The 24,114-nt window shown below is 46.3% G+C and overlaps 4 protein-coding genes across 8 annotated transcripts; 2 read left to right on the top strand and 2 right to left on the bottom strand.

Moving 5' to 3' along the window:
- The first annotated feature begins 1,043 nt into the window (after nt 1–1,043).
- dpy30 (dpy-30 histone methyltransferase complex regulatory subunit) lies at nt 1,044–2,583 on the top strand. Its single transcript, XM_015972686.3, has 5 exons — nt 1,044–1,126; nt 1,589–1,629; nt 1,851–1,898; nt 1,974–2,116; nt 2,438–2,583. The coding sequence occupies exons 1-5, from the start codon at nt 1,117–1,119 to the stop codon at nt 2,508–2,510; spliced, it is 315 nt and encodes a 104-aa protein (XP_015828172.1). The 5' UTR covers nt 1,044–1,116; the 3' UTR covers nt 2,511–2,583.
- An 808-nt stretch (nt 2,584–3,391) lies between these two features.
- On the bottom strand, nt 3,392–7,042 carry psen2 (presenilin 2). 4 transcript variants are annotated; one of them, XM_015972664.3, is made up of 11 exons: nt 6,937–7,042; nt 6,462–6,595; nt 6,191–6,390; nt 5,978–6,119; nt 5,694–5,761; nt 5,399–5,619; nt 5,190–5,288; nt 4,912–4,971; nt 4,752–4,838; nt 4,555–4,670; nt 3,392–4,480 (listed from the first exon to the last, which is right to left on the bottom strand). In XM_015972664.3, the coding sequence occupies exons 2-11, from the start codon at nt 6,591–6,593 to the stop codon at nt 4,325–4,327; spliced, it is 1,281 nt and encodes a 426-aa protein (XP_015828150.1). In that variant the 5' UTR covers nt 6,594–6,595; nt 6,937–7,042; the 3' UTR covers nt 3,392–4,324. The 4 variants fall into 4 exon arrangements, with proteins under 4 accessions (XP_015828150.1, XP_054599839.1, XP_015828158.1 ...); XM_054743864.2 differs by having other exon boundaries at nt 6,491–6,595; XM_015972672.3 differs by having other exon boundaries at nt 6,689–6,984.
- Nucleotides 7,043–7,766: 724 nt separating this feature from the next.
- On the bottom strand, nt 7,767–18,493 carry dzank1 (double zinc ribbon and ankyrin repeat domains 1). 2 transcript variants are annotated; one of them, XM_054743862.2, is made up of 21 exons: nt 18,407–18,493; nt 18,163–18,313; nt 17,672–17,819; nt 17,481–17,583; nt 17,323–17,380; nt 14,830–14,909; nt 14,695–14,765; nt 11,892–12,009; nt 11,707–11,820; nt 11,532–11,615; nt 11,333–11,452; nt 11,076–11,237; nt 10,786–10,993; nt 10,596–10,699; nt 10,345–10,428; nt 10,144–10,255; nt 9,228–9,286; nt 9,076–9,153; nt 8,863–8,990; nt 8,228–8,302; nt 7,767–8,111 (listed from the first exon to the last, which is right to left on the bottom strand). In XM_054743862.2, exons 2-21 carry the CDS (start codon nt 18,269–18,271, stop codon nt 7,970–7,972), a joined length of 2,157 nt encoding a protein of 718 aa, XP_054599837.2. In that variant the 5' UTR covers nt 18,272–18,313; nt 18,407–18,493; the 3' UTR covers nt 7,767–7,969. The 2 variants fall into 2 exon arrangements, with proteins under 2 accessions (XP_054599837.2, XP_015828127.3); XM_015972641.3 differs by lacking the exon at nt 18,407–18,493 and having other exon boundaries at nt 14,833–14,909; nt 18,163–18,296.
- Nucleotides 18,494–18,562: 69 nt separating this feature from the next.
- Nucleotides 18,563–23,717, top strand: polr3f (polymerase (RNA) III (DNA directed) polypeptide F). Its single transcript, XM_070552668.1, has 10 exons — nt 18,563–18,698; nt 19,012–19,222; nt 19,632–19,749; nt 19,828–19,895; nt 19,971–20,038; nt 20,119–20,231; nt 20,412–20,555; nt 23,083–23,190; nt 23,262–23,453; nt 23,525–23,717. The coding sequence occupies exons 2-10, from the start codon at nt 19,161–19,163 to the stop codon at nt 23,600–23,602; spliced, it is 951 nt and encodes a 316-aa protein (XP_070408769.1). The 5' UTR covers nt 18,563–18,698; nt 19,012–19,160; the 3' UTR covers nt 23,603–23,717.
- The last annotated feature ends 397 nt before the right edge of the window (nt 23,718–24,114 follow it).

Here is a 24,114-nt window from a genome sequence, read left to right as displayed (position 1 = left end):
ATCTCAGGAACGTTGCTAAGCTGAGTCCCATTCTGTCCCGCTCTGAACTTGAGACAGTTCTCCACACCTTCATCTCCTCACGCTTAGACTACTGTAACTCTCTTTTCACATGTCTGAGCAGAACCTCCCTGAACCGTCTACAGGTGGTTCAGAACGCCTGTGCTCGGCTTCTGACCAAGTCCTCCAAACACACCCACATCACCCCGCTTCTCCTCCAGCTTCACTGGCTGCAAGATCATCTGCTGCTGTGGCCCCTAGAACTCTCTCCCCCTGAGCCTGAGATCAGTGGACTCAGTGGTCTCCTTTAAAAAGCAGCTGAAGACTCACTTGATCAAGCTGGCTTTTGTATGACCTTCTTCACCTCTCTCTCTTTATTCTGCTCTCCCCACCTATTCCACCTTCCTCAGGATCCACTGATTTCCCTCTTTCCTATTCACTCTCTCTCTTTCTTAACATTTTTTAACCCCAATTGTCTATTTTGCTCATTTTAAATATATTTTTAAACATTTTCTAAATGCTTTTTTATATTTTTACATTTTTTGTTTTTGTGAAGCGCCTCGTGATTTTTATCTTGAGAGGCGCTATAGAAATTATACTTTCTTCTTCTTCTTCAAACATGGCTTCTGTTATAATGCTGTAGCTGCCTCAGACAGCTTTCACTTCTTTCTAATCTTCAGTCTCTAGGAAGACAGGACTAGGACCAGACACCCTAGTCTGTATGAACCATGGTATAAACACTATAGAAGAGTGGTCATTGCCTGTCCAGTGGTCCTCAGTCTTTTTTCCTTGAGGACCCTTTATGTCCAAAGCCAGGACCCTCTAACCCTACCTCCTATCCACATATTCCACATATGTTTAAAGTGAGACATATAACTACACAGTTTTGATAGTGGGTGTGTTAATGGGATTTGTGTGTGTGTGTGTGTGTGTGTGTGTGTGTGTGTGTGTGTGTGTGTGTGTGTGTGTGTTCCCAGTAAGCGGCTAAACTTTATTTTTTTTAAATCTAAGAGTCGTCAAGCTTCATGACCCGGAAACGCTGATTTTTATATATATTTTTTGTAGTTCCAGGACGGAAGTGACGTAATAGACGTTGTTACGTCCAAATTCACAACAAACATGGCGGACGGTGAGTGTGTTGGTTCCATTGATCGGTTTTATCGTTGTTTTTTTATAACTCAGTCTTTTGTGTCGTGGATTTTCAGTTTTACCTGACGGTTTAGCAGCTTTGCGGAGCTTCGAGGCCTCCTTCAGCTCGTCATTGAGGTTTAATAAGCGGGAAAAGCGCTGCTTTGGTAGCGGCATGCTAAGCTAAAGCACCGCCGTATTCAGCGCGGAATTCGGACACGGAACGGTTCGATCCTGATTCCACCTGGATCAGGTCCAGATTAGGTCTGGGCTTAACATATATGTTTATGAAGCTATTCACCGAAGACGGTTCTACATACGTGATGAGGACGTTACGTTCTGATTGGTTCGTTTCACTGTAGACTGTAGAAATGAACGAGTCAGCTGAAATAAAACATTCGTTTCCGTTTATAAAATTTGAACTGAGTATGCGATCAATAAGTAACTTAAGTCTGATTTTCAGATCACACAGATGCAGATCAGTCCATGGAGGGACACACACCTGTATGTAACACACACACAGCTGCATCTCATACACACACACACACTTGTATGTAACACATATACAGATGCATCTAATATACACCCATCTGTATGTAACACACACACAGACAATATTATGTAATACGCATAAGTATGTAACAAACACACACACACACACACAGACACACAGCTGTTCATGAAATGAATCATCAGAACCTCATTGATCCTGAATCCTCATGCAGGTCTCTGAAAACCCTCACGCAGAGTTCGGCCTGACAGACAACGTCCAGGTAGCACACACACACACAGATCTGTGTTGACTGATGATCGGGGACAGACTCCCAGCATGCTTTGCTTCTTCTCAGAGGTTGGCGGAAAATGAAAAGGTGAGCATGGAGAAGCTATCGAAGCAGAAGGTGGACCTGCAGGCTTTGCCAACCCGGGCCTACCTGGACCAGACGGTGGTTCCAATCCTGCTGCAGGGCTTGTCTGTGCTCGCCAAGGAGAGGTGGGACACACACACACACACACACACACACACTCTCCAAGTTTTTATTGTTTTAGATGTGCCATTATTGTGTACCTTGTTAGTTTTCAATGTGTTATATCTACCTGTATACTCCCTGTATGGAGCTTTCAGAGAGGCTTCCTAAATAAAATGAATTAAACCACACACACACACCACACACACACACCTGGTTCCAGGTAAACTGATGAGTAGTATGAGAAAAGTCAAGTTTGTATTTTTAAATGACTCCAGACTATACTTCTCTCTCTGGAACGTAAAAGCTCCTGATGTTTGAGTCTGAATCTTCTTTTTCTCCTCCAGACCTCCAAACCCCATCGAGTATCTGGCAGCGTTCCTGCTGAAAAACAAATCCCAGTTTGAGGAGAGAAACTAATGTTTCTGGAAAAGTTTCCTAAGTTTGTTTGTTTGTTTGTACTCTGAATAAACATTTTTGATGTCATAAATAATGCAATATTCTGAAACTACGCCCACACGCTCCTCCTGCTGGTTTAATAGAAATTCATATTTTTAGGCAGAAAGATCAAAATTTTAATGGACGTCTTCCAACCCTGAACTTCGATTTATATAAATGTAAAAATTAGAATTATGACAGACATATCTGGAAATACAATTTCTAACAGAGTAGAAAAGCAAGCCTGAAATAATAAAAATGTTTGTCACAAAAATCAAGTTTTTACTAAAGATTAAAAACTAAACACCCCAGCAGTCGTCTTAGTATCCTTTACTTCCCACAAAATCTAAACGAAACATCAGTTTTAGGGATTCAGAAAATCAGTAGGAGCCACCACTCGTTTGTTGAGGTTGAAAGGAAATGCCTGAAGTTCCAGGTGAGGTTAGACCTGATTCACTCACTCTAGACTCAGAATTCATGAAAGACCATTAGAAATTCCCATTTTAATGAGGCCTTAATGTTCCAAAATATTGTTTTATGGAAGATGAGAAGTAAATAAGAGTTAATAAAAATATTACATTTTTATTTCTGACTAGATTAAAAATGGATCTATTAGTAAGAGCTGGTGCTTTGTAGAGGTGAGTCCACAGACCAATCAAATCTGGGGAAATGGGCGTGTCCTATTCTTTCAGCCAATTAAAACAAGTCAGAATCAATCCGTGGTCACATCCACACGTGTGTGTGTGTGTGTGTGATATGCAATGTGTCATTTGTTGATCGTTCCTAAACATTCAGCACATGGAGATCAGCTGATCAGCAGCTCCGAGTAAAAACCCAAATCAGAAGAACCAAACTGAAGCAGCTTTGAGGAACTCAGTTCTGGGCTTTTATTGTGAAGGCAGACAGTTTTACAGCAGAATTTCTATCTCATACGATACCTGACCCAAAACCAGTTGGACTGGACCGGTCTAATAACCAACAAAGTTAAAGTTAAATCATTAAAAACTGTCCTTTAGTTGAAAAACGCTCCACAAAATCCAGTCAGCTGAAAACCTGCACCCATGTACAGTGTCCCAGAGGGGCCATGCATTAGAAATACGGTAATCAGCTATAGTTATATGGTAACACACATTAAATAACAAAACTTTTGTTGAACAAAAGCTAATAAAACATCTGAGACTTTAGTTCATTTGCTCAACCATTAAAACATCTGATCCAGGATCAGTTCCATAATTGAACTACAAGTGCGGGTCACTCATTTGACTACAACCTCAAAAAGCTTTTCAAGATGCAGCGTCCAATCACTAAGCTTAAAACAACCGTTAGATTGTGCAGCTGTGAATTGTGGGTAATCTAGTAGGACCTGAACTCTGACCTGACAGAAACCAGGTGAGGGATAGGAGCTCATCCTTCCCCTGAGGTCATGTAGAGTGAGGTAACCATAGAAACACCCACTTCACAGCTTCCTGTTTAGATGAACGTTTTTATTACATTTTTGGTTTCCTTAATAAAGTTGGTTTGTAATCAGCCAGCAAGCTGACTGCATCATCAACAATGAGTGGACTATGTTGGGATTCCCCTTGGCTTGAACACTCAGCAGGTGATCCGATCAACAAACACCTGGAAATCAAGCAAAACCCACACCTGCTTCTTCCGACTATAGCATCACTTCCTGTGGCTCACAGACCTGCACAGAAAGTAAGAGTTTGAGTCGTAAATCAACAGAGAGCAGGAGGACAACGGTCTTCTAACAAGGACAGAGGTGAGGAGGTAGGTGATGTGGGCGGAGCCACATCTCAGATGTAGAACTGGTTGTTGGCCAGGTTGTCCATGAAGGGCTGAACCAGGAAGTCAGTAGAGAAGTAGAAGATGAGTCCGAAGGTGATGGAGATGGGCAACGCCGGCAGGGCTTTTTTAAATATCGCCAAGAGCAGCAGAGTCAGGCACAGTCCCTGAGGTGAGAGACACAGGTGCGTCACAGGTGAGATACGGTTCTCATCACCTTGCCATATTAACTAGAACTTACGATCAAAATGGCCACAAAGCAGGCAATAGTGGTGTTCCAGTCTCCACCCGTTGCCGCTGCTTTACCAACCAGAACGCTGTAGAAGATGAAGTCTCCAAGGCCCAGCTTCACGCCTCCTGCAGACACGCCAAACACACACATCTCACACACACACGCCTAATGACCTGCACCCCAGACCACCTGGCCACTGAACTCACGGTCTTCCTCCAGCTCATCGTCCGGAACGGTTCTCTGCTGTCTGCTCCGAGACTCCGCCCTCCTGCCGTTCTGCTCCGCCTCCTCATCTGGAACAAAGCGTTGGGACGTTACACAAACGCTCACAGGTGAGAACGGGGATTAGTCGGTGAGAGGTTGGACCTGTTTCCGAGGGCTCAGGGTCCGTCGGGCTCGCCATCCCCACCGTCCACATCATGGCTGCTGCTCACACGCAGAACAAAAAGCACCGTTTATTTATCACCTTACAGGTTTGTTTATGTCCTAAAACGATTTACACAAAGGTGAGGCAGCAAGGGAGGCGAAGAGCCCCGCCCAGCTATTCAACCAAGAACCCTCAGATTACTGGACGGCCCGCTCTACCGCCCCACTTTAGACCCGACTGTCTCCTGCTGGTTCTGCGTAAGGACTGGAGGACTCACAGGAGTAGATGAGGGCAGGGAAAATGGGCTCGTTCCGCTCCTGAGCCGTTTCCACCAACATCCTGAGGGGTCCTTTAGGGCTGAGGACAGCTACCAGGTCTGCAACAGTAGAGCAAGTCATCATGGGAGAGAAGGGGTCAGAAGATGCTTCAAACCTGCTGACTTGAATAATCCAAGCTCATCAGATCAGAAGCTTATGCAGGACTCACCGTAGACCGAGATGGCTCCCAGGATGACCCAGGCCGACCACTCTGGGAGGTACTTGATGAAGACCAGGGCCATTAGTGCGCTGATGAGGATCAGATAGGCCTGCTGTAGCTGCAGCGGACCCTTCCAGTGGATGCAGATCATCCCCACAGCCCCAAAGTTCCAGATGACCATCGCCACCGTCGGGTAGTCCATGGCCACGTTGTAGGTCTTAAACACCTCGCTGATGGCAGACAAAGAAGAAGCCCCATGACACACCTGAAGAAGCGTCCTCAGGTGTTAAAAAGCCAGACGTACCCCAGGTACATGTAGCTGAACCAGAAGAGCAGCATGAGGGAGGATAGGATGAGCCAGCCATGGATGAACTGAACACAAAAACACAAACCAGGTGTGTCATAACCAGGTAACACAAACATCAAACGCCTGAAACGGTTTCAGTCTGGTGAAACAAAAGATTTGATTGGCAGGTCAGATATTAGCTGATAAAATACACAGAGGAGGAGGAGTCTGAAGGGGGAGGGGTCTAAACAGGAGAAGACTAGCCTGGAGGGTTGTAACCAAACGAAGGAGGCGGGGCTGACCTTGTAGCAGCTGTACTTGTAGAGGATGACCAGGAGGATGGTCATGACCACAATGACGCTCATCATGATGATGGTGTTGAGGACGGAGTTGAGAAGCCTCCGGCCGACATCCGGGGTGTCCTCTGTGAACGGCGTGTAGATCCTGCGAAGACAAACGTGACGGTTAGCCTTGGAGGAGGCGTGAAGTGTTGCGGCGGCGCCGTGTGGACCTACAGGTGCTGGCTGGACTTCTCAGCATAGAAGTTAACGGACTTGATGGTGGCGACCACCACCACCATGCAGAGAGTGACGGGGACAAACAGCATGATGACGTGCTTCGCTCCATACTTCAGAGGCAGCTCCTCTTCATCAGCATCCACCTCATGATCTGGGCCGGCGCCATCCAGGCCCGGACGGGCTCTGCCAGCACCCGCCTGAACCAAGAGAGGACAACCCCGTCAGGACAACGACATGGTGGTGGTGATGGGCAAGAACAGAGCCGTACCTTATTAGTGGGCGTGTCCTCGGACGTACCTGCGCCAGAGTCCGGTCTGTAGAACGGAACCGGAGGATTCTCTGACTGGACCAGCGCGGTCCTCTCATTATAGATGTCTTCATCGCTGTCAGAGGCGTTCATGGCTGCAACAAAAAGAACAGAACTTGGTTCTGGTTCTGACAGATCAACGCACCACGTTCAGAGGAGAAACCAAAACAAAGCGGCTCCAGCCGAACCTTTCTGGGTCCGTCTGGTTTCAGCTAAATAAAAAAGCAAATTCCTGGTAGCTCTTCTCCCGGAACCGACTAATTCCGGACTTCATTCACTCCTAAAACTCTCACAGGTCCTTAAACCAAACCAAACCACCAGAACCACGGCTTGTTGTTCCGAGCAGCCCGTTTCCGTGGCTTCTATCGGAGGAGCTCTAGCGAGCAGGTTCTGGTTTGGGTTCTGTCTGGATCCGGTAACGTTCAGAGAAACAAACCTGTGCAGAGAAGTAGCCAAGTTTAGGACCCGGAAACAGGCCGTCAGCTGATCCAAACAAGGCACGTGACGCGCGAAGACGTAACAGGCACGAAGTCACGTGGTTCCTCAGCCTGATCAAGTCACATCAAAATCAACTTTTTTAGCTGATAACTTGTATATATGAGTGTCTAATTGTGTTGTAGACGTGTGTAGTCATTATTTTGGCATTTTGATGCATTTCTTTGAAAACTAAATTCTGTCTAAAAACGTCAGTTTGGCGCCCTCTTCAGCTCAAAAGTATACAACACGTTTATTCTGGGTCGTTTTTAGCTAATGGCTAACGAGAACGATGCTAGCATCTTAAGAAAAAGAGTCCCAGCAAAGCTTCTAGTATTATAATTATTTAGTTCTAGCAGCTTGGCTGTTAGATGTTGTAGTTTAGTGTTTTTGTTCACGTGACTCTTTCACCAACTTGATGGAGTTTGAACCGGGTTAAGCATGTAAAGCGGGAATTGTGTGCAGCTGTGCAGAAGTTGTGTTGTATAGGTCTGGAAAGTACATGTAAGTACATGTAAGTACATGGGTTAGTACATGTTTTAGTGAGGCCCCTGGTCCCATTTGTCATGATGTGGAGGGAAGGTGAGGGAGGAAGGGCGGATCCTTCAGGCAGGAGGTAAATCAACCCAGGCAAAACAGTAATGGGCATTTGGTTCCTCTTTATTGGTCAGGAGTGCAGACACTACAGGGCCACAGCTGTGGCTATGATGTAGCTCATCACCATCAGTGTGTGAATAACTACTGTAAAGCACTTTGGAGTCCCTGACTTATAAAAAAAAAAGCATACAAATGTGCAACACAATCATCTTTTATTTTTAACTGTAGACTGTGGGTTGGTAAACAAGCCATAGTTACATCATCACCAAATGGTGATCTTTCAGAACCAGGTTCTATCTAGCAGAAATTGGACTTCCTTTACCTTTGGTTCTCTGAGCTTCGGCTTTAGATCAACAATGGCGAGGAACTACGTCAGACACCATAAACCCAACAGACTATCAGAACCGTCCCAGTTTGTCCAGAAAGTCCAGTCCAGTCCGAGCAGCCATCAGAGACACCAGCTCACTGCAACCGGAGCTCATCGCCATGTCACTCGCCGTCAGACCAGCAGCATTCTTCTGCGTCACGCTCGCCTTACACCTGAAATCAGTAAGATGGGGGGAGGCAGGAGGAGCTACAGCTGCTGGTGTTCTTTAATGTTACTCCAGAGGAAACAGAATTCTCTTTTTTAAATCAGATATACAGGTGAGTCATACCTGAGCAGGAGCTCGGCGCTCTGGAGACCATCAGAACCCAGAGCAGCAGCTTCGTGAAGAGCTGTGTTCTTCATCCTAGGAAAGAGGAGCACATCTTAATGATGTCACAGGGCTGATGGAACAGAACCAGATCCCTGCAGAGACTAGATGACATGGAGGTGTGGTCATGAAGTGGGAGTGGTCTAAGAGGTGCACTACCCTGCTCTTTCCTCAACAGTTTAAACCCAAAGTTACTTTTGCTTTTATAATTTCAACATAACCTCAAAACTCAACACACCTGCAAATGCACATGTCTGTCAAACCGTAGCCCCGCCCCAATGCCCTTGGTGTGCAAAGCCAAGTTTTCATCAGTTTAATCAACGTGGTGATCGCCCCTGTCAGTGCGCCCCAGGGCAGCTGTGGCTACAGTGTAGCTCACCACCACCAGGGTGCGAATGTGTGTGTGTGAATGGATGAATCGCTCTGGAGTCCTCTGACTCAGAAAGGTGCTATACAAGTGCATGTCTATAATATAATTAATCATTAATGAAGACATTCACATCCGTTCACTTCCTACAAACAGACTGATGAGTTTTCGTGGCGGTATGTGTCTGAGCTTTGGTTTGGTTGATTTCCCAGTCTCCTGGAGTTCTTACGGCCCAGACTGCTGGTTCACGTTGGCGCCTCGCTGCACCAGAACAGGAAGTAGGTCATGGTGACCATTCCTCACAGCAACTACCAGTGCGTGTCGGCCTCCGCTCTCACAGCAGGATGGATCCGCCCCCTGTTAAATCAGCAAGCACACCTGGTCAGCATTAAACTGTCTCAGGTGACAGATGAAGCTGCTGGTTGGTTACAGGAGCCCCTACCTGATCCAGGAGCTGTTGGATGATGCTGATACGACCTCTACCCTGACCCAGCTCTTTCAGCAACTGACTGTTGGCCATCTGAAGCCAAACACCCAATCAGAGGAGGGTAGTTTCTATTTCTAACCCAATAGGAAGTGAGAGTAAAGTCTTACCGCAGGTGTGGGTGCCTGGTTTAGTTTTGGTTTTATCATACCTGACAGCTGATCACCTCCTGGCAGTCAAAAACAAACAAAACACCGAATCAGACGGTTCTGACCCATTTATGAGGTAAAATGTGTAATTACCAGAGACAAACAATAGAACGTCAAACAGGAAACTGGAAAGATGCTTTCAAACTTAAAGCTCCGTGTTTTTCTGAGCACTTCCTTTCCATTTAATGGTTTATGTTGAAAACAACATGTATTCATTTTCCCGAAGCCCACAATGAACACTGTTGCGTGTTTGATGGATGTGGATAAATAAGTAAACTTTTATTCATATAGCACCTTTCCAGGTAAACAGGTACAGAAAAACACAAGGTACATCAGACGTGAGCAGATGTGTTGCTTTCGGTTCGTCGTACTGCTTCATCGTACGCCCACTCACTTGTAAATAATTAAATAACCATAACTTTGCGTAGCGTTGGGACAGCAGTAGCTCAGGAGGTAGGGCGGGTTGTCCAGTAATCGAAAGGTTGCAGGTTCAATCCCGGCTCCGATCAGAGAATGCTGCTGTTGTGTCCTTGGGCAAGACGCTTAACCCACCTTGCCTGCTGGTGGCGCCAGTGCTCGGCAGCCTCGCCTCTGTCAGTGCGCCCCAGGGCAGCTGTGGCTACATCGTAGATCATCACCACCAGGGTGTGAATGTGTGTGTGAATGGATGAATGACTGATTGCGTTGTGAAGCGCCTTGGGGGGTTGTAGAATCCTAAGAAGGCGCCATACAAATAACAAATACAGGCCAGCCAAGCTGTTTGCTCGACTAGCGGTTAGTTCTTTGGACAATCACGTTCCCCCACCCCCACCCCATCCATGAGAACTGAAGCACCTATGGAGAACCTAACATGCAGGTCAGGAGCAAATGTTCTTACTGAGATGGGTGCTATCAGCGGACTGCTCAGTCACTCTGCTCAGAGTCTCAGTCTGACCCACTGGTCCTGGTCCTCCACTCGACGGTTCACCACAGTCGTCATCAGAGCCAACCTAGGACCAAACAGCAGCCTCGAACAGGTTCACTTTGTCATTCACCGCTGAGATTCAGCTTCAGGTCCGGTTCCTTGTTCCGAACAGACCTGCTGTTCCTTCTGTCCTGCTGACACGAAGGTGATGGTCAGGCTGACTTCATGAGGGTCCTCTTGAAGCACAGCGGAAACAACCTGAAACACGACAAAACCAGTCAACCAATCAGGAGCGACCTGAACAGTCAAACACATGCCTGGCAACACCTGCTCAGGTGAGGGATGAAACACATACAACCCAGAAACACTGAGCAGAATGAAGGGCTGTTCTGGTTAGACAGGTGAGGAGCAGGTGAGGCGTGTACCCGGCCCAGTCGAGGCTCTCCCAGGACAGCCCTGAAGGGGGCGTTGTTCTGAGCATAACTTCTCAGGTTAGCACACACATGATCTAGCTGCTGCCTCCAGTATCCTGAAGACAAAACCAGCAGGGGAACAGATTCACACGTTCAGCACAAAGACTCACAACAGACCAACAAAGTATTTGTACTCTATTACCTCGGCCTGGGCTAATGGCTGTCACAGGTGGACAGCGGACTCTGGTCACCAGTCGTCTGGTGACCTCTTCTAGCATGATCTGTTGCTTCTTCCTCTGCAGCTCTGTGGCTGATGGGAAATAGAGTCCTACAGTCTGTGTAGACTGGTCCACACTGGGCAGAGTTATCTTCACTTTGGGGGTGGGGCTTAATGATGGCCTAGCTGGGGACTGAGCCAATGCAGAAAGAAAGAGGACGCAATTAACAGGATCCAGGAAGTATCTACTGGTGTGTTATCCGAAACTGGTATACCTGATTTGTTGTGGTGCACGTGATCGGTTGTATGACATCACCAAAGGATGTGGGCGGGTCTGGCCCTTTAAGAAAGCTGCCACAGCAAGCACAATAGAATGCATACGGGTGTCCACTTGCTCCGCATCGGCAACACGTTACACACCTGAGTAAATGAGTGGGCTGAACATGCATGTCACGTCACTACATATCCCACAATGCTTCACTCCACACACGCTAAGCAGAGTGGCTAAAGGTGCACGTGGCAGTGAATTCACCTTGGATCCACACCAGTCACAGAATCTGGCATCGCTGCGGTTCAGTCTTTCACATCTGGAGCAGGATAGCATCTGGTCTGCTGCCAGGACAGAGGGGGTGCTGTTCCCACCACACATCGTCTGCAGTAAACAAAGCCACCGCCGTCACAAACGGTTGAACGTGAGCTTTTAAAACGAAACATACCTGATCCAACTGTACCTGCTGCAGGTGGTTCTCACAGGCCAAACAGCTGGAGACGTGAGGTGGATTCCCACTTCCACAAGAAACACAAACCACATGATCCTACAACCACACACCAACATAAACACAACAACACATGCAAAGGAAACCTATGGAAACCCTGTTGTGCACCTGGTAAACACCTGTTGTGTACCTGTGGTGACAGGCTAGCCTTAGGCTGCAGCTGCAAATCGATTGGCGCTTCACAAACCAAGCAGACTGGAGTATTGGCAGGAACCATGGATTTACAGCTGACACACAGCAGCATCTGGACACATTCATCCAGTCAACATTTCTTTACCTGTTATTACCTGGACGGTGATCAAGCGTATGTAGTACCTGTCCTCCCTCTGCAGGAGGCAGCCTCTGACTGGGTAACTGTGGAATTTCTTCTCCACAATGAGTGCAAAACCTAGCAAAGGGGTCTGATGGACGAGCGCTGAGACATCGAGCACACCTGGACAGACAAAGGGGCGGAGCTGTTGTTGTCCGTGTTGATTCTCATCTGTTATGTTTGATTTCTGTCGACTGTGTACGAAAAGTGCATTATAAATAAAGATTAATTGATCGATTGATTGATTCTTGCATCTCACTGGAGTTTTAGGTCCAAACTCTAAACTCCAACGTAGACTACTAAAGACCTCATTCCAGACAGTGAGGGGGTCTGCCTACGATGGATATTTCCTTATAAGGGGGCGTGTCCCTGTAGCTAGGTGCAACTCTGTGTCAGGGTGTGAGGTTGGAGGAAGGTTAGGACCCAAGATGCAGACCCAGGGTGACACAAGGTAGGAGTAATTAAAACGTAAAACCTTTAATTTGGGGTAATCCAAAAGGGCTGGAGGCCAAAAACCAAAAATTCCAAAAATCAATCCTAGTAACATCCAAAAACCACAAGAGACCTAGAGTAAGTCAAAATACCAAGAGGGAAGGGGAGGGGAGGGGAGGGGAGGGGAGGGGAGACAATACTGACAAGACAATGGACCAACACCACAGTGAGACACAGACAGGGTTTTACAGGTGCTGGCCAGTAAATTAGAATATCATCAAAAGGTTGAAAATATTTCAGTAATTCCATTCAAAACGTGAAACTTGTACATTATATTCATGCAATGCACACAGACCAATGTATTTCCAATGTTCATTACATTTAAATTTGATATTCATAAGTGACAACTAATGAAAACTCCAAATTTGGTATCTCAAAAAATTAGAATATTCTGAAAAGGCTGAATATAGAAGACACCTGCTGCCACTCTAATCAGCTGATTTACTCAAAACACCTGCAAAGGCCTTTAAAAGGTCCCTCAGTCTTGTTTTGAAGGCACCACAATCATGGGGAAGACTTCTGACTTAACAGCTGTCCAAAAGACAATCATTGACACCTTGCACAAGGAGGGCAAGACACAAAAGGTGATTGCTAAAGAAGCTGGCTGTTCGCAGAGCTCTGTGTCCAAGCACATTAACAGACAGGCGAAGGGACGGAAAAAATGTGGTAGAAAAAAGTGTACAAGCTCTAGGGATAACCGCACCCTGCAGAGAATTGTGACGACAAACCCATTCAAAAATGTGGGGGAGATCCACAAAGAGTGGACTGCAGCTGGAGTCAGCGCTTCAAGAACCACCACGAGGAGACTCATGAAAGACATGGGATTCAGGTGTCGCATTCCGTGTGTCAAGCCACTCTTGAACATGAAACAGCGCAAGAAGCGTCTCGCCTGGGCCAAGGACAAAAAGGACTGGACTGATGCTGAGTGGTCCAAAGTTATGTTTTCTGATGAAAGCAAGTTCTGCATTTCCTTTGGAAATCAAGGACCCAGAGTCTGGAGGAAGAGCGGAGAAGCACAGAATCCACGTTGCATGAGGTCCAGTGTAAAGTTTCCACCGTCAGTGATGGTGTGGGGTGCCATGTCATCTGCCGGTGTTGGCCCACTCTGTTTCCTGAGGTCCAGGGTCAATGCAGCCGTCTACCAGGAAGTTTTAGAGCACTTCATGCTTCCTGCTGCTGACCAACTTTATGGGGATGCAGACTTCACCTTTCAACAGGACTTGGCACCTGCACACAGTGCCAAAACCACCAGCACCTGGTTCAAGGACCATGGTATCCCTGTCCTTGATTGGCCAGCAAACTCGCCTGACCTTAACCCCATAGAAAATCTATGGGGTATTGTGAAGCGGAGGATGCAATACGCTAGACCCAACAATGCAGAGGAGCTGAAGACGACTATCAGAGCAACCTGGGCTCTCATAACACCTGAGCAGTGCCACAGACTGATCGAGTCCATGCCACGCCGCATTACTGCAGTTATTGAGGCAAAAGGAGCCCCGACTAAGTATTGAGTGCTATACATGCACATTCTTTTCATGTTCATTCTTTTCAGTTGGCCAACATTAGAGAAACAAACATTTTTTCATTGGCCTTTAGAATATTCTAATTTTCTGAGATACCAGATTTGATGTTTTCATTGGTTGTCACCTATAAATATCAAAATTAAACGTAATAAACATTGGAAATACATTGGTCTGTGTGCATTGCATGAATATAATGTACAAGTTTCACGTTTTGAATGGAATTACTGAAATATTTTCAACCTTTTGATGATATTCTAATTTACTGGCCAGCACCTGTATACACTGGGGCAGGATGATTGGAGAATGAGCTGCAGGTGAGTGGGGAGAGAAACCTGGTGAAATCAATTAACCAACGGGGAGAGGAAACTAAGCTGAGAGGGAGAGATAAAACATGACCTATGAAAAATAACAAAGCCTAGAAAGACAAATAACTAAAGATCTAATGAGAACTAATAAACCAGAGGGGAAGGACCAAGGAGGAACCTAGAAGAAAACACCTGAATAAGAAAACTACAGGGAAAGACAAGCTAGATGACCTGGGAAACCTGGTGGGAGCTGGAGGCCAGAAGGAGCACAGGAAGCTGGGTACACGTGAGGGGGGATTCTAGAGAGACACCTGGAGGGGTCGGAGAACTAAAGGGGCCAGAACCTGGGGGGATGCCTGGAGGGAGAACATGGAGGGGGCTGCAGACAAGGAGACACATGAGGGAAAGCTAGAGAAGGATGGAGAACACAGGGGCACACATGAGGGAGACGCAGGACCATGACACTCTGGTTGTGGGCGTGTTCCTACCGGAGAAAGTTGGTCTGTCGCTGCACTCGGGTGGCCTCCGTGCTGTTCATCTGCTTCAGTTCATATGAATCCTGTCAGATAAGGATGTAAATAAAGCCTGTACACAACACAGAGCCTATCTTTAGACTTGTTTACCACAGTCTGGTTTGTCTGGGACGAACTGATCCATGTGGTGGAAGGGGTCTTGGAGCCCAGCTGTCCCCTCACCGTCAGCTCTGGATACACATTTCAGGACAGGATGTGAACAAAAGGATTGTTTGTTCAGAGTTTGGTCTAATTTAGATGGAAATATCAAGCTCCTTCTTTTACCCCAAAACACTGGTTCAGAACAGTTTTTATCATTTGAGAAATATCTCCAAACTGTGAAGATTGGTGTCAAAACACGAACTTGTAATGTTATTCGTGCCTTTATCTCCCCCGTCTAGATTACTGTGACACACTTTTTAACAAAAAAGCTGTTGACCGCCTTCAGTTGGTCCAGAGCTCTGCAGTGAGGCTCCTAACTGGAGCCAACAGAAGAGCTCACATCACTCCACTGTGATTTTTATGTCAAAGGTGCAATAAAAAGAAGAAGAAACGATCTGTTCTATAATATAATCAAATAATAACAATACATGTAATCCAATCCAGTCCAAATTTATTTGCGTAGCACATTTTAAAAAGCATTTAAACCTGAAAAGCCATAAAATTCAAATTCACCTTCGTAAATAGAACACAAATATTACTTACTCATTAAAGGCTTATACTACTGGAGAACTTACTGGGTGTTCCTGGCTCATCCCTTTAGTTATGCTGCTATGTGATACTATAGACTTAGACTCCTGGAGGACACGATGACTCTCCTCACTCAGCTGGCTTTGCTCTAGATGTTTGTATTAACTGTTGCTGCTGCCATTAACTTTGTTCCATCTGGATTGGTCTCTGACTCTTTCCTGCCTTCTTAGACCCCAGTCAGTCCTAGTTCTGGTTCTATACCTTACATCTTAACAGCTCCAAACTGGAGGCTATTCTCTTTGCCCCCTGCTCCCCCTCTGCTGTGGAGCCCTCTCTGCCCCCGTCATTGTCAGTTTTGGTGAAGCCGACAATTACAAACTTGGGTTCACTCTGGACGTTTTTAAAATGGATGCACAGATAAATCAGGTAGAGTCAGGTCATGTTTCGTTCATCTTCGCCGGCTGGCCAAACTAAAATCTGTCCTGAACAAAAAAGATCTTCAGTCAGTTGTTCATGCCTTTGTAACATCACGTCTGGACTATGCCAACTCTCTCTTATATGGTATTCCCTCCTCTTCAGTGGTACGCCTCCAACTGGTTCAGAATGCTGCCGCAAGGTTTCTTACGGGCGTAGACCGACGGCAGCATATCACCCCTGTTCTGGAAAATTTACACTGGCTTCCAGTTCGGTTTCGGATTAAGTTCAAAATTCTCCTGTTGGTTTACAACTCTATTCATGAAATGGCCCGCTCCTATTTGGCACATCTTTTGAGTCCCTCTGTTCCGGCGCGAACCCTGAGGTCCTCTGACAGCACATTCTGCTTGTACCCCCGGCCCGTTACATGGCCCGTGGCGAACGGGCTTTTTCAGTGTGTGCGCCTAAACTTTGGAACCAACTCCCCCTGGCCCTGACGGTCCAACTCGCCCCCTCCCTTCCCACTTTTAAAGTACGTTTGAAGACATATTTCTATTCCCTGGCCTTCCCGGCTGAGAGTGTTTAACCCGTCTGCTTTCCTGTTTTTATTTTTTATAGTTTTTATTTGTTTTATCTATTTTGGTGATGTATTGTCTTATACAGCACTTTGGTTGGCGTTGTCGCCGTTTAAATGTGCTTTATAAATACAAGTTGATGATGATGATTAAATGAAGTGATGCTTCAGTGTGTTTGGACAAACCTTCTCATTCTCAGGGTTCAAGTTTCAAGAGGTAGTCCCTCAAGACTGTTGGAAAACCATTTCAGGTGACAACCTCTTGAAGCTCATCAAAAGCCAAGAGTAATCAGAGCGGTGATCATGGACGTAATTTTCACTTGAGAAGTGGGGGGGACACGGGGGGGGGGGGATCTTTACAGTATGCTCTAATGGGAAACAGGTTTCAACACAAACGGCTGTTTTCCGCTTGGTCTTAGAGCTCAACCAGTGTCAATTTAATATAGCGTAATATTGTTTTTGGATGGTAAAAAGTGCAGGGGTCAAAACTTGATTTTGGAAAAAGTGGGGGGGACATGTCCCCCCTGTCCCCCCCCAAAATCACGTCCATGGCGGTGATCAGAGCAAAGGGTGGCCTTTTTAAGAAATTAGCGCACAAAACATGTTTTCAGTTATTTCACCTTTTTTGGTAAGTGCATGACTCCACATGTGTTCAATCATAGTTTTGATGCCTTCAGTCAGAATCTATGTAAATGATCATGAAAATAAAGAAAACACATTGAATGAGAAGGTGTGTCCAAAGCTTTGGCCTGTACCGTAGGTGTGAGTGAGCGTGTGGCTGGGTATCTGTCTCCGTGTGTCCCCAAGACTCCACTCAGATGCAAGAAGTTCAGAAAATGAATGAATAATAAATTAGACTAGGATGGATGGATGGATTAAACCTGGTTTGGGTGCAGGTGTGTACTAGTGGACCTTTTCGTACTTACCTACAGATCTTTGTGGAGAACCAAGTGATTTCTCAGCAGAATCACAAGTTCCATCAGGCTGAAGTAACAGAACAATGAAGGAATGAGCAAGGGCAGATAGTTTCATACAAATAGAGGACGGGTTTATGGAATATGCAGAGCAGCGGGTGAGTGTTTACCTTCAAGTGGTTCTGCAGACTATTCTGGTTCTCCACAGTGCTGCCTGAATCCAGTTGAACCACTGAGAAGACCTTGGTCACCACAGAGCTCTGTCTGCCATCACTGTATCAAACACAGTTATGGTCTGATAAACAGGAAGTGATGCAGTGCTACTTTTATTCCTGTCACTCGTTATCAGGTGAGTGTTTACCTGGTGACAGCCACAGCTTTGACAGACACCCGACCAGCAGGTAGCAGGATGGGCTCTGTGTACTTCCTGCTGCTGCCAGCTGCCCCTCTCTGCCCCAGCTCTGGCTTCGACCCATCCAACGTATAGAAGATCAGCACACCTGCAGAGTCTGCACGCACAAACTGTTGTTTAGATCAGCGCTGCAAGGTGGCAAATTTAGCAGAAACCCCGATCAGCCTCGTCGCAAGACAATAATTCAACCACAAAGTATCTTCAGTCAGAAGTTTCTTCAGATCTGCTGCAACACAGAAGATCCGTCCTGTATCCAGCTAGAACCGGATAGAGCTTGCTAGAAAAAGCTGGAACCAGCTAGATCCATGCTGTGTGTGTGTGTTGTGAAATTAACAAAAGAATATGAATGGATGGATAGATAGATGAATGGAGGACAGAAGTGTGTGGTGTGTGTGTGTGTGTGTGTGTGTGTGTGTGGGGGGGGGGGGGGGGGGGGGTACCTGACTGGATGGAGACAGGTGTTGTGGTATCGATGTGCTTCTTGGCTCGATGAGTTGGCAGGTAGATGATGGGAATGATAAGTGGAGGTAAAACAGCTCCTGCTGCCATGGTAACGGATATCAACAAATCAGGAGATCAGGGTTTCTTCTTCTTCAGTTAAAGCAGAAAAGAAAACTTGAGTTTTTTGAGTCCTTGTTTTAAAAGTGCTGCTCACAAACGTCCAGCTAGACCGTCACAACTCACTGAGACGTGATGATATCTGAAAAAACAGGATAGCAATCTAATGTACTAAATAAGAGGTTATAACGTCTCAACACTGATATTAATCAGCTGTCAGCCATTAGACAGCGCCCTCCGCTGGCTACCGGTTTACCGCTCCCGTACCGCACAGTTCTTGTTGTGTAGCGGAACCGTTTTTACGGTTATGAGCTCAAGAATACAGACGCATCGAGCTGGCTGGGAGATGAGACACTTCTGAGAACTGCAGCGTTTATACAACGTCACCATGGCAACAGAGTCTGTCTGAGACGAACGAGTAAGCACAAGTGCCTGCCCCTCGGGGCTGCCGCGAAACTTTCTACAAGTTCACTCTTTAGAAGTTCCTAGAAATGACAGGACTAGCATCTCATGAATGTTTAGAGAAATTTTCTCCGCTTGGATTTATTTGAATGTAGGCACTGGTGTTTCAGTAACTCGTTTTATTTAAATTGTAAAAATAATATAAAAAGTGGGTTCAATTGAAAAACATTAAAAAATGAGAAGTAATTTTGAGGATTAAAATAAGATTTTTTTTGTCTTTCACTTAACCGCTCAACTGAATCTCAATTAATTTATTTTTGAACGGGCAGTTTTCCGGACACCTACCGCTGGGTAAACATCTGTAAGGACCCCTCCAGGGCAATCTTGATACCGCCTGCTCTGAGATTGATTGTGGCGGACCAGAATCACCGCCTTAACGGAGCCGCTGCTCGGACACGAGCCACACGACCGGTTCAGAATGGCGGAGGTGAAGGTGAAGAAGGAGATGAACCAGACGGAACCCGCGGAGGTGGAGAGCAGGTTGGAACGGACCGGATTCTGTGTCCATTCGGTCGATTTGAACGTTTCTCATCCACAATCTCTCACATATCGGTGACAAGTTGAGTTTGGACCCGTTTTCGGGACGGGAACAGGCTCACTCAGACTTCGGCATTCACTTCACTCGTTTATTTGTCAAAAGAAAGTCCCAAAGTAGACTTCATGTCTTCAACGTGGCTGCCAGATTTGCACCATCGTTCTGTTACACCTGTTTGCTGTCTTGCACACGGACAGAGGCATTGCTTTCATACATGTTAAATAAAACATAAGTTTGTTGCAAATAAGAGGAGAATTGGAGGCAGCTGATTGAAGCGAAAACTGCTTTAAAAACAAAAGTTAATCATACGTGAAAAGACGTTCTGATGTGTTTAAACTTGTTTCTGTGACCCAGGATCAAAGATCTGTGTCAGCAGTTTCCTCAAGGTATCACAGACCAGGTGATCCAGAACGACATGCCTCACCTGGAGCCTCAGCAGAGAGCCATGGCCATTAACAAGCTGCTGGCCCTGGTGGGTTCGAGGACCTGACCCATGTCGGTCTCTGTGATGCTGATGGATGATCTGAACTGGTGTTCTATTCTATTATAGGGTCACCTGGACCTTCTCAGGAACAGTTCAGGTCTCCTGTACAGACTAAAGGACTCTCAGATGTCCAGGTAAGACCTGAGATCTGCTCGCTGGCCCCTGTGTGGTTTGGTTCTGCCTCTCTGAAACGCCTTTCTGTGCTTCAGTAAGATGAAAGGCTCAGACAGCCAGGAGAAGCTGGTCTATCAGGTGATTGAAGATGCAGGAAACAAAGGTACCAACCTATTTATGTCTAGAAACATGCAGCTCACCACTAACGGATTAGAACATCACGGCTGTGTAATGTGGCTGCAGGAATCTGGAGCAGAGACATCCGCTTTAAGAGCAACCTCCCTCTGACCGAGATCAACAAGATCCTGAAGAACCTCGAGAGCAAAAAACTCATAAAAGCTGTCAAGTCTGTGGCGGTGAGTGCTGTCGGAACAAAAACGTAGCCGGTTCATAAACCAGAGCATTGCTTTCTAACTAGTGATCAAAGTGTGTGTGTGTGTGTGTGTGTGTGTGTGTGTGTGTGTGTGTGTGTGTGTGTGTGTGTGTGTGTGTGTGTGTGTGTGTGTGTGTGTGTGTGTGTGTGTGTGTGTGTGTAGGCATCAAAGAAGAAGGTTTACATGCTGTACAACCTGCAGCCAGACCGCTCAGTAACAGGTGGGGCCTGGTACAGTGACCAGGACTTTGAGTCAGAGTTTGTGGAAGTTCTGAACCAGCAGTGCTTCAAATTCCTCCAGAGCAAGGTACACACACACACACACACACACACACACACACACACACACGCGTGCACTAAAACAGCAGAGGAGCACAAAAATGGGTGTTCACCTCAGCAACAGCCTGAACTTGTCCACAAATATGGATGACTTCTGCAGTGGAAATCATCCAATGTGGGTTTTTCTGTTGCCAACATCTTGATTTTAATTTTTTTCCCACCTGCCTGCTAAAGCGCAGCTGATGCTCAACATTCCTGACCCTGTTGAGTCTTATTTTTGTACTAAACTGCAATAAAATCAAATATTTAATCAAAGTTATTCAAACAAGTCACCAAATTAATTAGGAATTAAATAAGGAAAACAGGTGAATAAAAAATGTTAGTTACATTAATGTTTTAGAGGATTTATTTAGCAGATTTAAATTAAATAAATTCAAATTTGGAGTAAAAATACAAAAGAGCTGAAAACACAAAAGCAACATCTAAAATGCATCCTGTCTTTTGTTTTTGATTTTTACCAATAATTCTTAAAGAGCAAGTCACCCCCAAATCAGCTTTATTTGCTGATAAACTATATAAATGCATGCCTAATCGTGCTGCAGACACGTGTAGTCAATAGTTTTGCACTTTAGTGCATTTTAGTTCAAATTTAAATTTTCTGCCTAAAACTGTCAGTGTAGTACCGTTGTCAGGTAAAAACTCTTCACTGCATTTGAATTTAAACCTGCCATCGCTATTGGCTAAGAGGTACCCTCAGCTGGTACTAGTGATGGAAGTTCCAGCTCTTTTTAGAGAGCCGGTTCTTTTGGCTCAGCTCACCAAAAAGAGCCGGCTCTTTCGGCTCCCAAGTGGCTCCTCAGATTTTCTGTTGCGTGGAGTACATTTATAACCAAAATGATGATAAACTATATGTAAAATAATTTACTAATGTAAAAAAAGCAATATATCAAATATTTATCATTTCTATGGATTTAATAACTGAACACTTTAAGAAATCTCCACTTTCCGACTGCTGGCGCTCATTTTCTCACCGTCTTCGTCGCGCTCTCCCCTCTCTCTCTCTCTCTCTCTGTCTCTGTCTCTGTCTCTCTCTCTCTCTCTCTCTGTCTCTGTCTCTGTCTCTCTCTCTCTGTCTCTCTCTCTCTCTCTCTCTCTCTCACCTTTTTCCTCCTCCTCATTCCCTCTCGTCTCCCTCCACCTGCATGTGCTCTGCTGTGTGTCTGAGTCTGATCCTCCCTCTTCCCCGCCCCTACTGCTCTGTGTGTGGACAGTCTGGACACACAGTTACACATGCTGACCAATCGCCTGTAGCTTTCACCAAAGCAAGAGGGAAGGGGGGGGGGGGGGCACGGCTCCCAATGATGAGCCGGCTCTTAGGGCCGGTTCGTTCGCGACCGACACATCACTAGCTGGTACCATATGATGTCACAATGTTGTTGTGAGCCTGTGTGTGTGTGTATTAGTTAGCGGCTCCGCCCTCTCGGTCTGCTAGGCAACAGCATTTGTTGCATTTTTCAAACAGGAAGTGGGAGTGGAGTTAGACTCTGGTAGGGGGTGACTTGCTCTTTAAGTTAAACTAAATGAAGCCTTTTAATGATCTTGGCTTAGCAGCAGCATCATAGCAACAAACCTCTCATCCCCGAGACTGAACTTTGGGTATCCGTGGATGTGCCTGACTTTAAACCGGCCTGAAGGATCTCTCTCTCTCTCTCTCTCTCTCTCTCTCTCTCTCTCTCTCTCTCTCTCTCTCTCTCTCTCTCTCTCTCTCTCTCTCTCTCTCTCTCTCTCTCTCTCTCTCTCTCTCTCTCTCTCTCTCTCTCTCTCTCTCTCTCTCTCTCTCTCTCTCTCTCTCTCTCTCTCTCGTCGTCTTCACCTACTCCTTTGGGGTGAACTGAACTCAGTTATGGACCCTCTACAGCTCTGTGGTAGCGTCTGTTGTCCTTTTATGAGGTTTATTATGTTTGGTGGAAGTGTAGAGAGGGTCAAGGGGACATTAATCAAGCTGGTCAAGAGGGAAAGGGCAGTCCAGCACTGTCCCTTGAGGTGTGTGGAGCAGGTTTGAACCCCACCCCCAGACAGCGGGACAGACAGACAACTGAATTGTCCTCTTACTCTGTTTTTGTTATGAGAGCGCTGGAACAGCCGTGTGGTAATAAAAGTTTATTCAGGTCATTACGGACCACCAGAGGGCAGCAGAGATCTCCCTCCTGAAGGTCCACTGACCTGACCTCATGTCTCTGAGCTCAGTTCCTTAGTAAGGCATTATGGGATGTAAGGATCTTATCTTTTAAAAGAGGTCTTAAAGAAACGATGGAAGCTCTTTAACCGTGAAGCTTCAGCCAGCCTCCATCAATACTCCTTTGAGGTTCTTCTGGGTCATTTTGTTCTGTTGGGGAACCCTCCCGACGACAACAACTGTTGGACCAGAACCTGATAGTTCTGCCAAATGACCAAATGATCGGATCAGAACCCATCCTCTGGGTTGGTCTGGATGATGCTGTTCAGGAACAGGTGGGTTCTGGTCATGTGACCGTCGTGGTGTTCCGTGTGTTAAGGCTGACGCAGCGAGGGACAGCAATCAGAGCCCGATGGTTCAGCGGAACAGCTCCTTCGCCACCTCTCATGAAGTGTGGAAGTACATCTGCGAGCTTGGAATTAGTAAGGTGACTGCTAACGTCCACCAATCACACATCACGCTCGCTGTAGTCCGTGTGTCTGACAGGTGTGTGTCCAGGTGGATCTGTCCATGGACGACATCGAGACCATTCTGAACACGCTCATCTATGACGGGAAGGTGGAGATGACCGTGATTGCCGCCAAGGAGGGGACGGTGGGCAGCGTGGACGGGCAGATGAAGCTGTACAGGGGCGTGAACCCCATCCTGCAGCCCACCGGCCTCGTCAAGACGCCCTGCGGACTCTGCCCGGTAACCACACTCATTAACATGGCTGCATCCTGCTCGTGGACGCGCCTGAACTCACCTGATCCTGTCTGCAGGTGTTTGATGACTGTCATGAGGGAGGGGAAATCTCTCCGTCCAGCTGCATCTACATGACCGAGTGGTTGGACTTCTGATGGCTATTCGGCCCACTTCTTTTCTCTGTGAGGAAACTTCATTCAGCCTGCTGTGATCCACAGTTTTTCTTTTTTTTATTTATCAGTCTTAATAAAGCAGCTCGTGTGAACCGTTTGATGCTGAGATGAGTTATTGTTCAGTCTGGTGTAAAATCTGCAGGAATCTTGGACTGTCTCTCTGACAAATGAAGATGGATGAAATCCCACCATCTCCAACTCCACCTCTCTAAAACTGAACTACTTGTCATCCCAGTGAAACCATCCATACAGCACAATATCTCAATCCAAAATCTATATCTGGCGCCTTCAAAGGCAGTTCGAAATCTGGGTGTTGTGATTGATGAACACCTGACCTTTAAAGATCATGTTGCCTCTGTTGCTCGTTCATGCCGCTTTGTGCTGTATAACATACGAAAGATCAGACCATACCTAACACAACATGCCACCCAGCTCCTGGTGCAATCTACCGTCATCTCCCGCCTCCATTACTGCAACGCCCTTCTAACTGGTCT

Source organism: Nothobranchius furzeri, chromosome 6, assembly GCF_043380555.1.
Source record: "Nothobranchius furzeri strain GRZ-AD chromosome 6, NfurGRZ-RIMD1, whole genome shotgun sequence".
NCBI classification, from domain to species: domain Eukaryota; kingdom Metazoa; phylum Chordata; class Actinopteri; order Cyprinodontiformes; family Nothobranchiidae; genus Nothobranchius; species Nothobranchius furzeri.
This window is presented reverse-complemented; position numbering and strand designations above follow the sequence as displayed.

What these genes read in the sequence shown, in the direction of transcription:
- polr3f (XM_070552668.1), top strand. Translation starts at nt 19,161, where the DNA reads ATGGCGGAGGTGAAGGTGAAGAAGGAGATGAACCAGACGGAACCCGCG. An exon ending in TGAAGATGCAGGAAACAAAG is followed by an intron (nt 20,039 to 20,118) that starts GTACCAACCTAT and finishes ATGTGGCTGCAG; the next exon opens with GAATCTGGAGCAGAGACATC. An exon ending in TCAAATTCCTCCAGAGCAAG is followed by an intron (nt 20,556 to 23,082) that starts GTACACACACAC and finishes CCGTGTGTTAAG; the next exon opens with GCTGACGCAGCGAGGGACAG.
- psen2 (XM_015972664.3), bottom strand. Translation starts at nt 6,593, where the DNA reads ATGAACGCCTCTGACAGCGATGAAGACATCTATAATGAGAGGACCGCG. An exon ending in GAGAAGTCCAGCCAGCACCT is followed by an intron (nt 6,120 to 6,190) that starts GTAGGTCCACAC and finishes TTGTCTTCGCAG; the next exon opens with GATCTACACGCCGTTCACAG. An exon ending in CCCTGCCCTCATCTACTCCT is followed by an intron (nt 4,972 to 5,189) that starts GTGAGTCCTCCA and finishes GCGTGTGAGCAG; the next exon opens with CAGCCATGATGTGGACGGTG.
- dpy30 (XM_015972686.3), top strand. An exon ending in GCCTGACAGACAACGTCCAG is followed by an intron (nt 1,899 to 1,973) that starts GTAGCACACACA and finishes GCTTCTTCTCAG; the next exon opens with AGGTTGGCGGAAAATGAAAA. An exon ending in TCTGTGCTCGCCAAGGAGAG is followed by an intron (nt 2,117 to 2,437) that starts GTGGGACACACA and finishes TTTCTCCTCCAG; the next exon opens with ACCTCCAAACCCCATCGAGT.
- dzank1 (XM_054743862.2), bottom strand. Translation starts at nt 18,271, where the DNA reads ATGGCAGCAGGAGCTGTTTTACCTCCACTTATCATTCCCATCATCTAC. An exon ending in CTCCTGCAGAGGGAGGACAG is followed by an intron (nt 11,821 to 11,891) that starts GTACTACATACG and finishes GAATGTGTCCAG; the next exon opens with ATGCTGCTGTGTGTCAGCTG. An exon ending in CGTGCACCACAACAAATCAG is followed by an intron (nt 10,994 to 11,075) that starts GTATACCAGTTT and finishes GCATTGGCTCAG; the next exon opens with TCCCCAGCTAGGCCATCATT.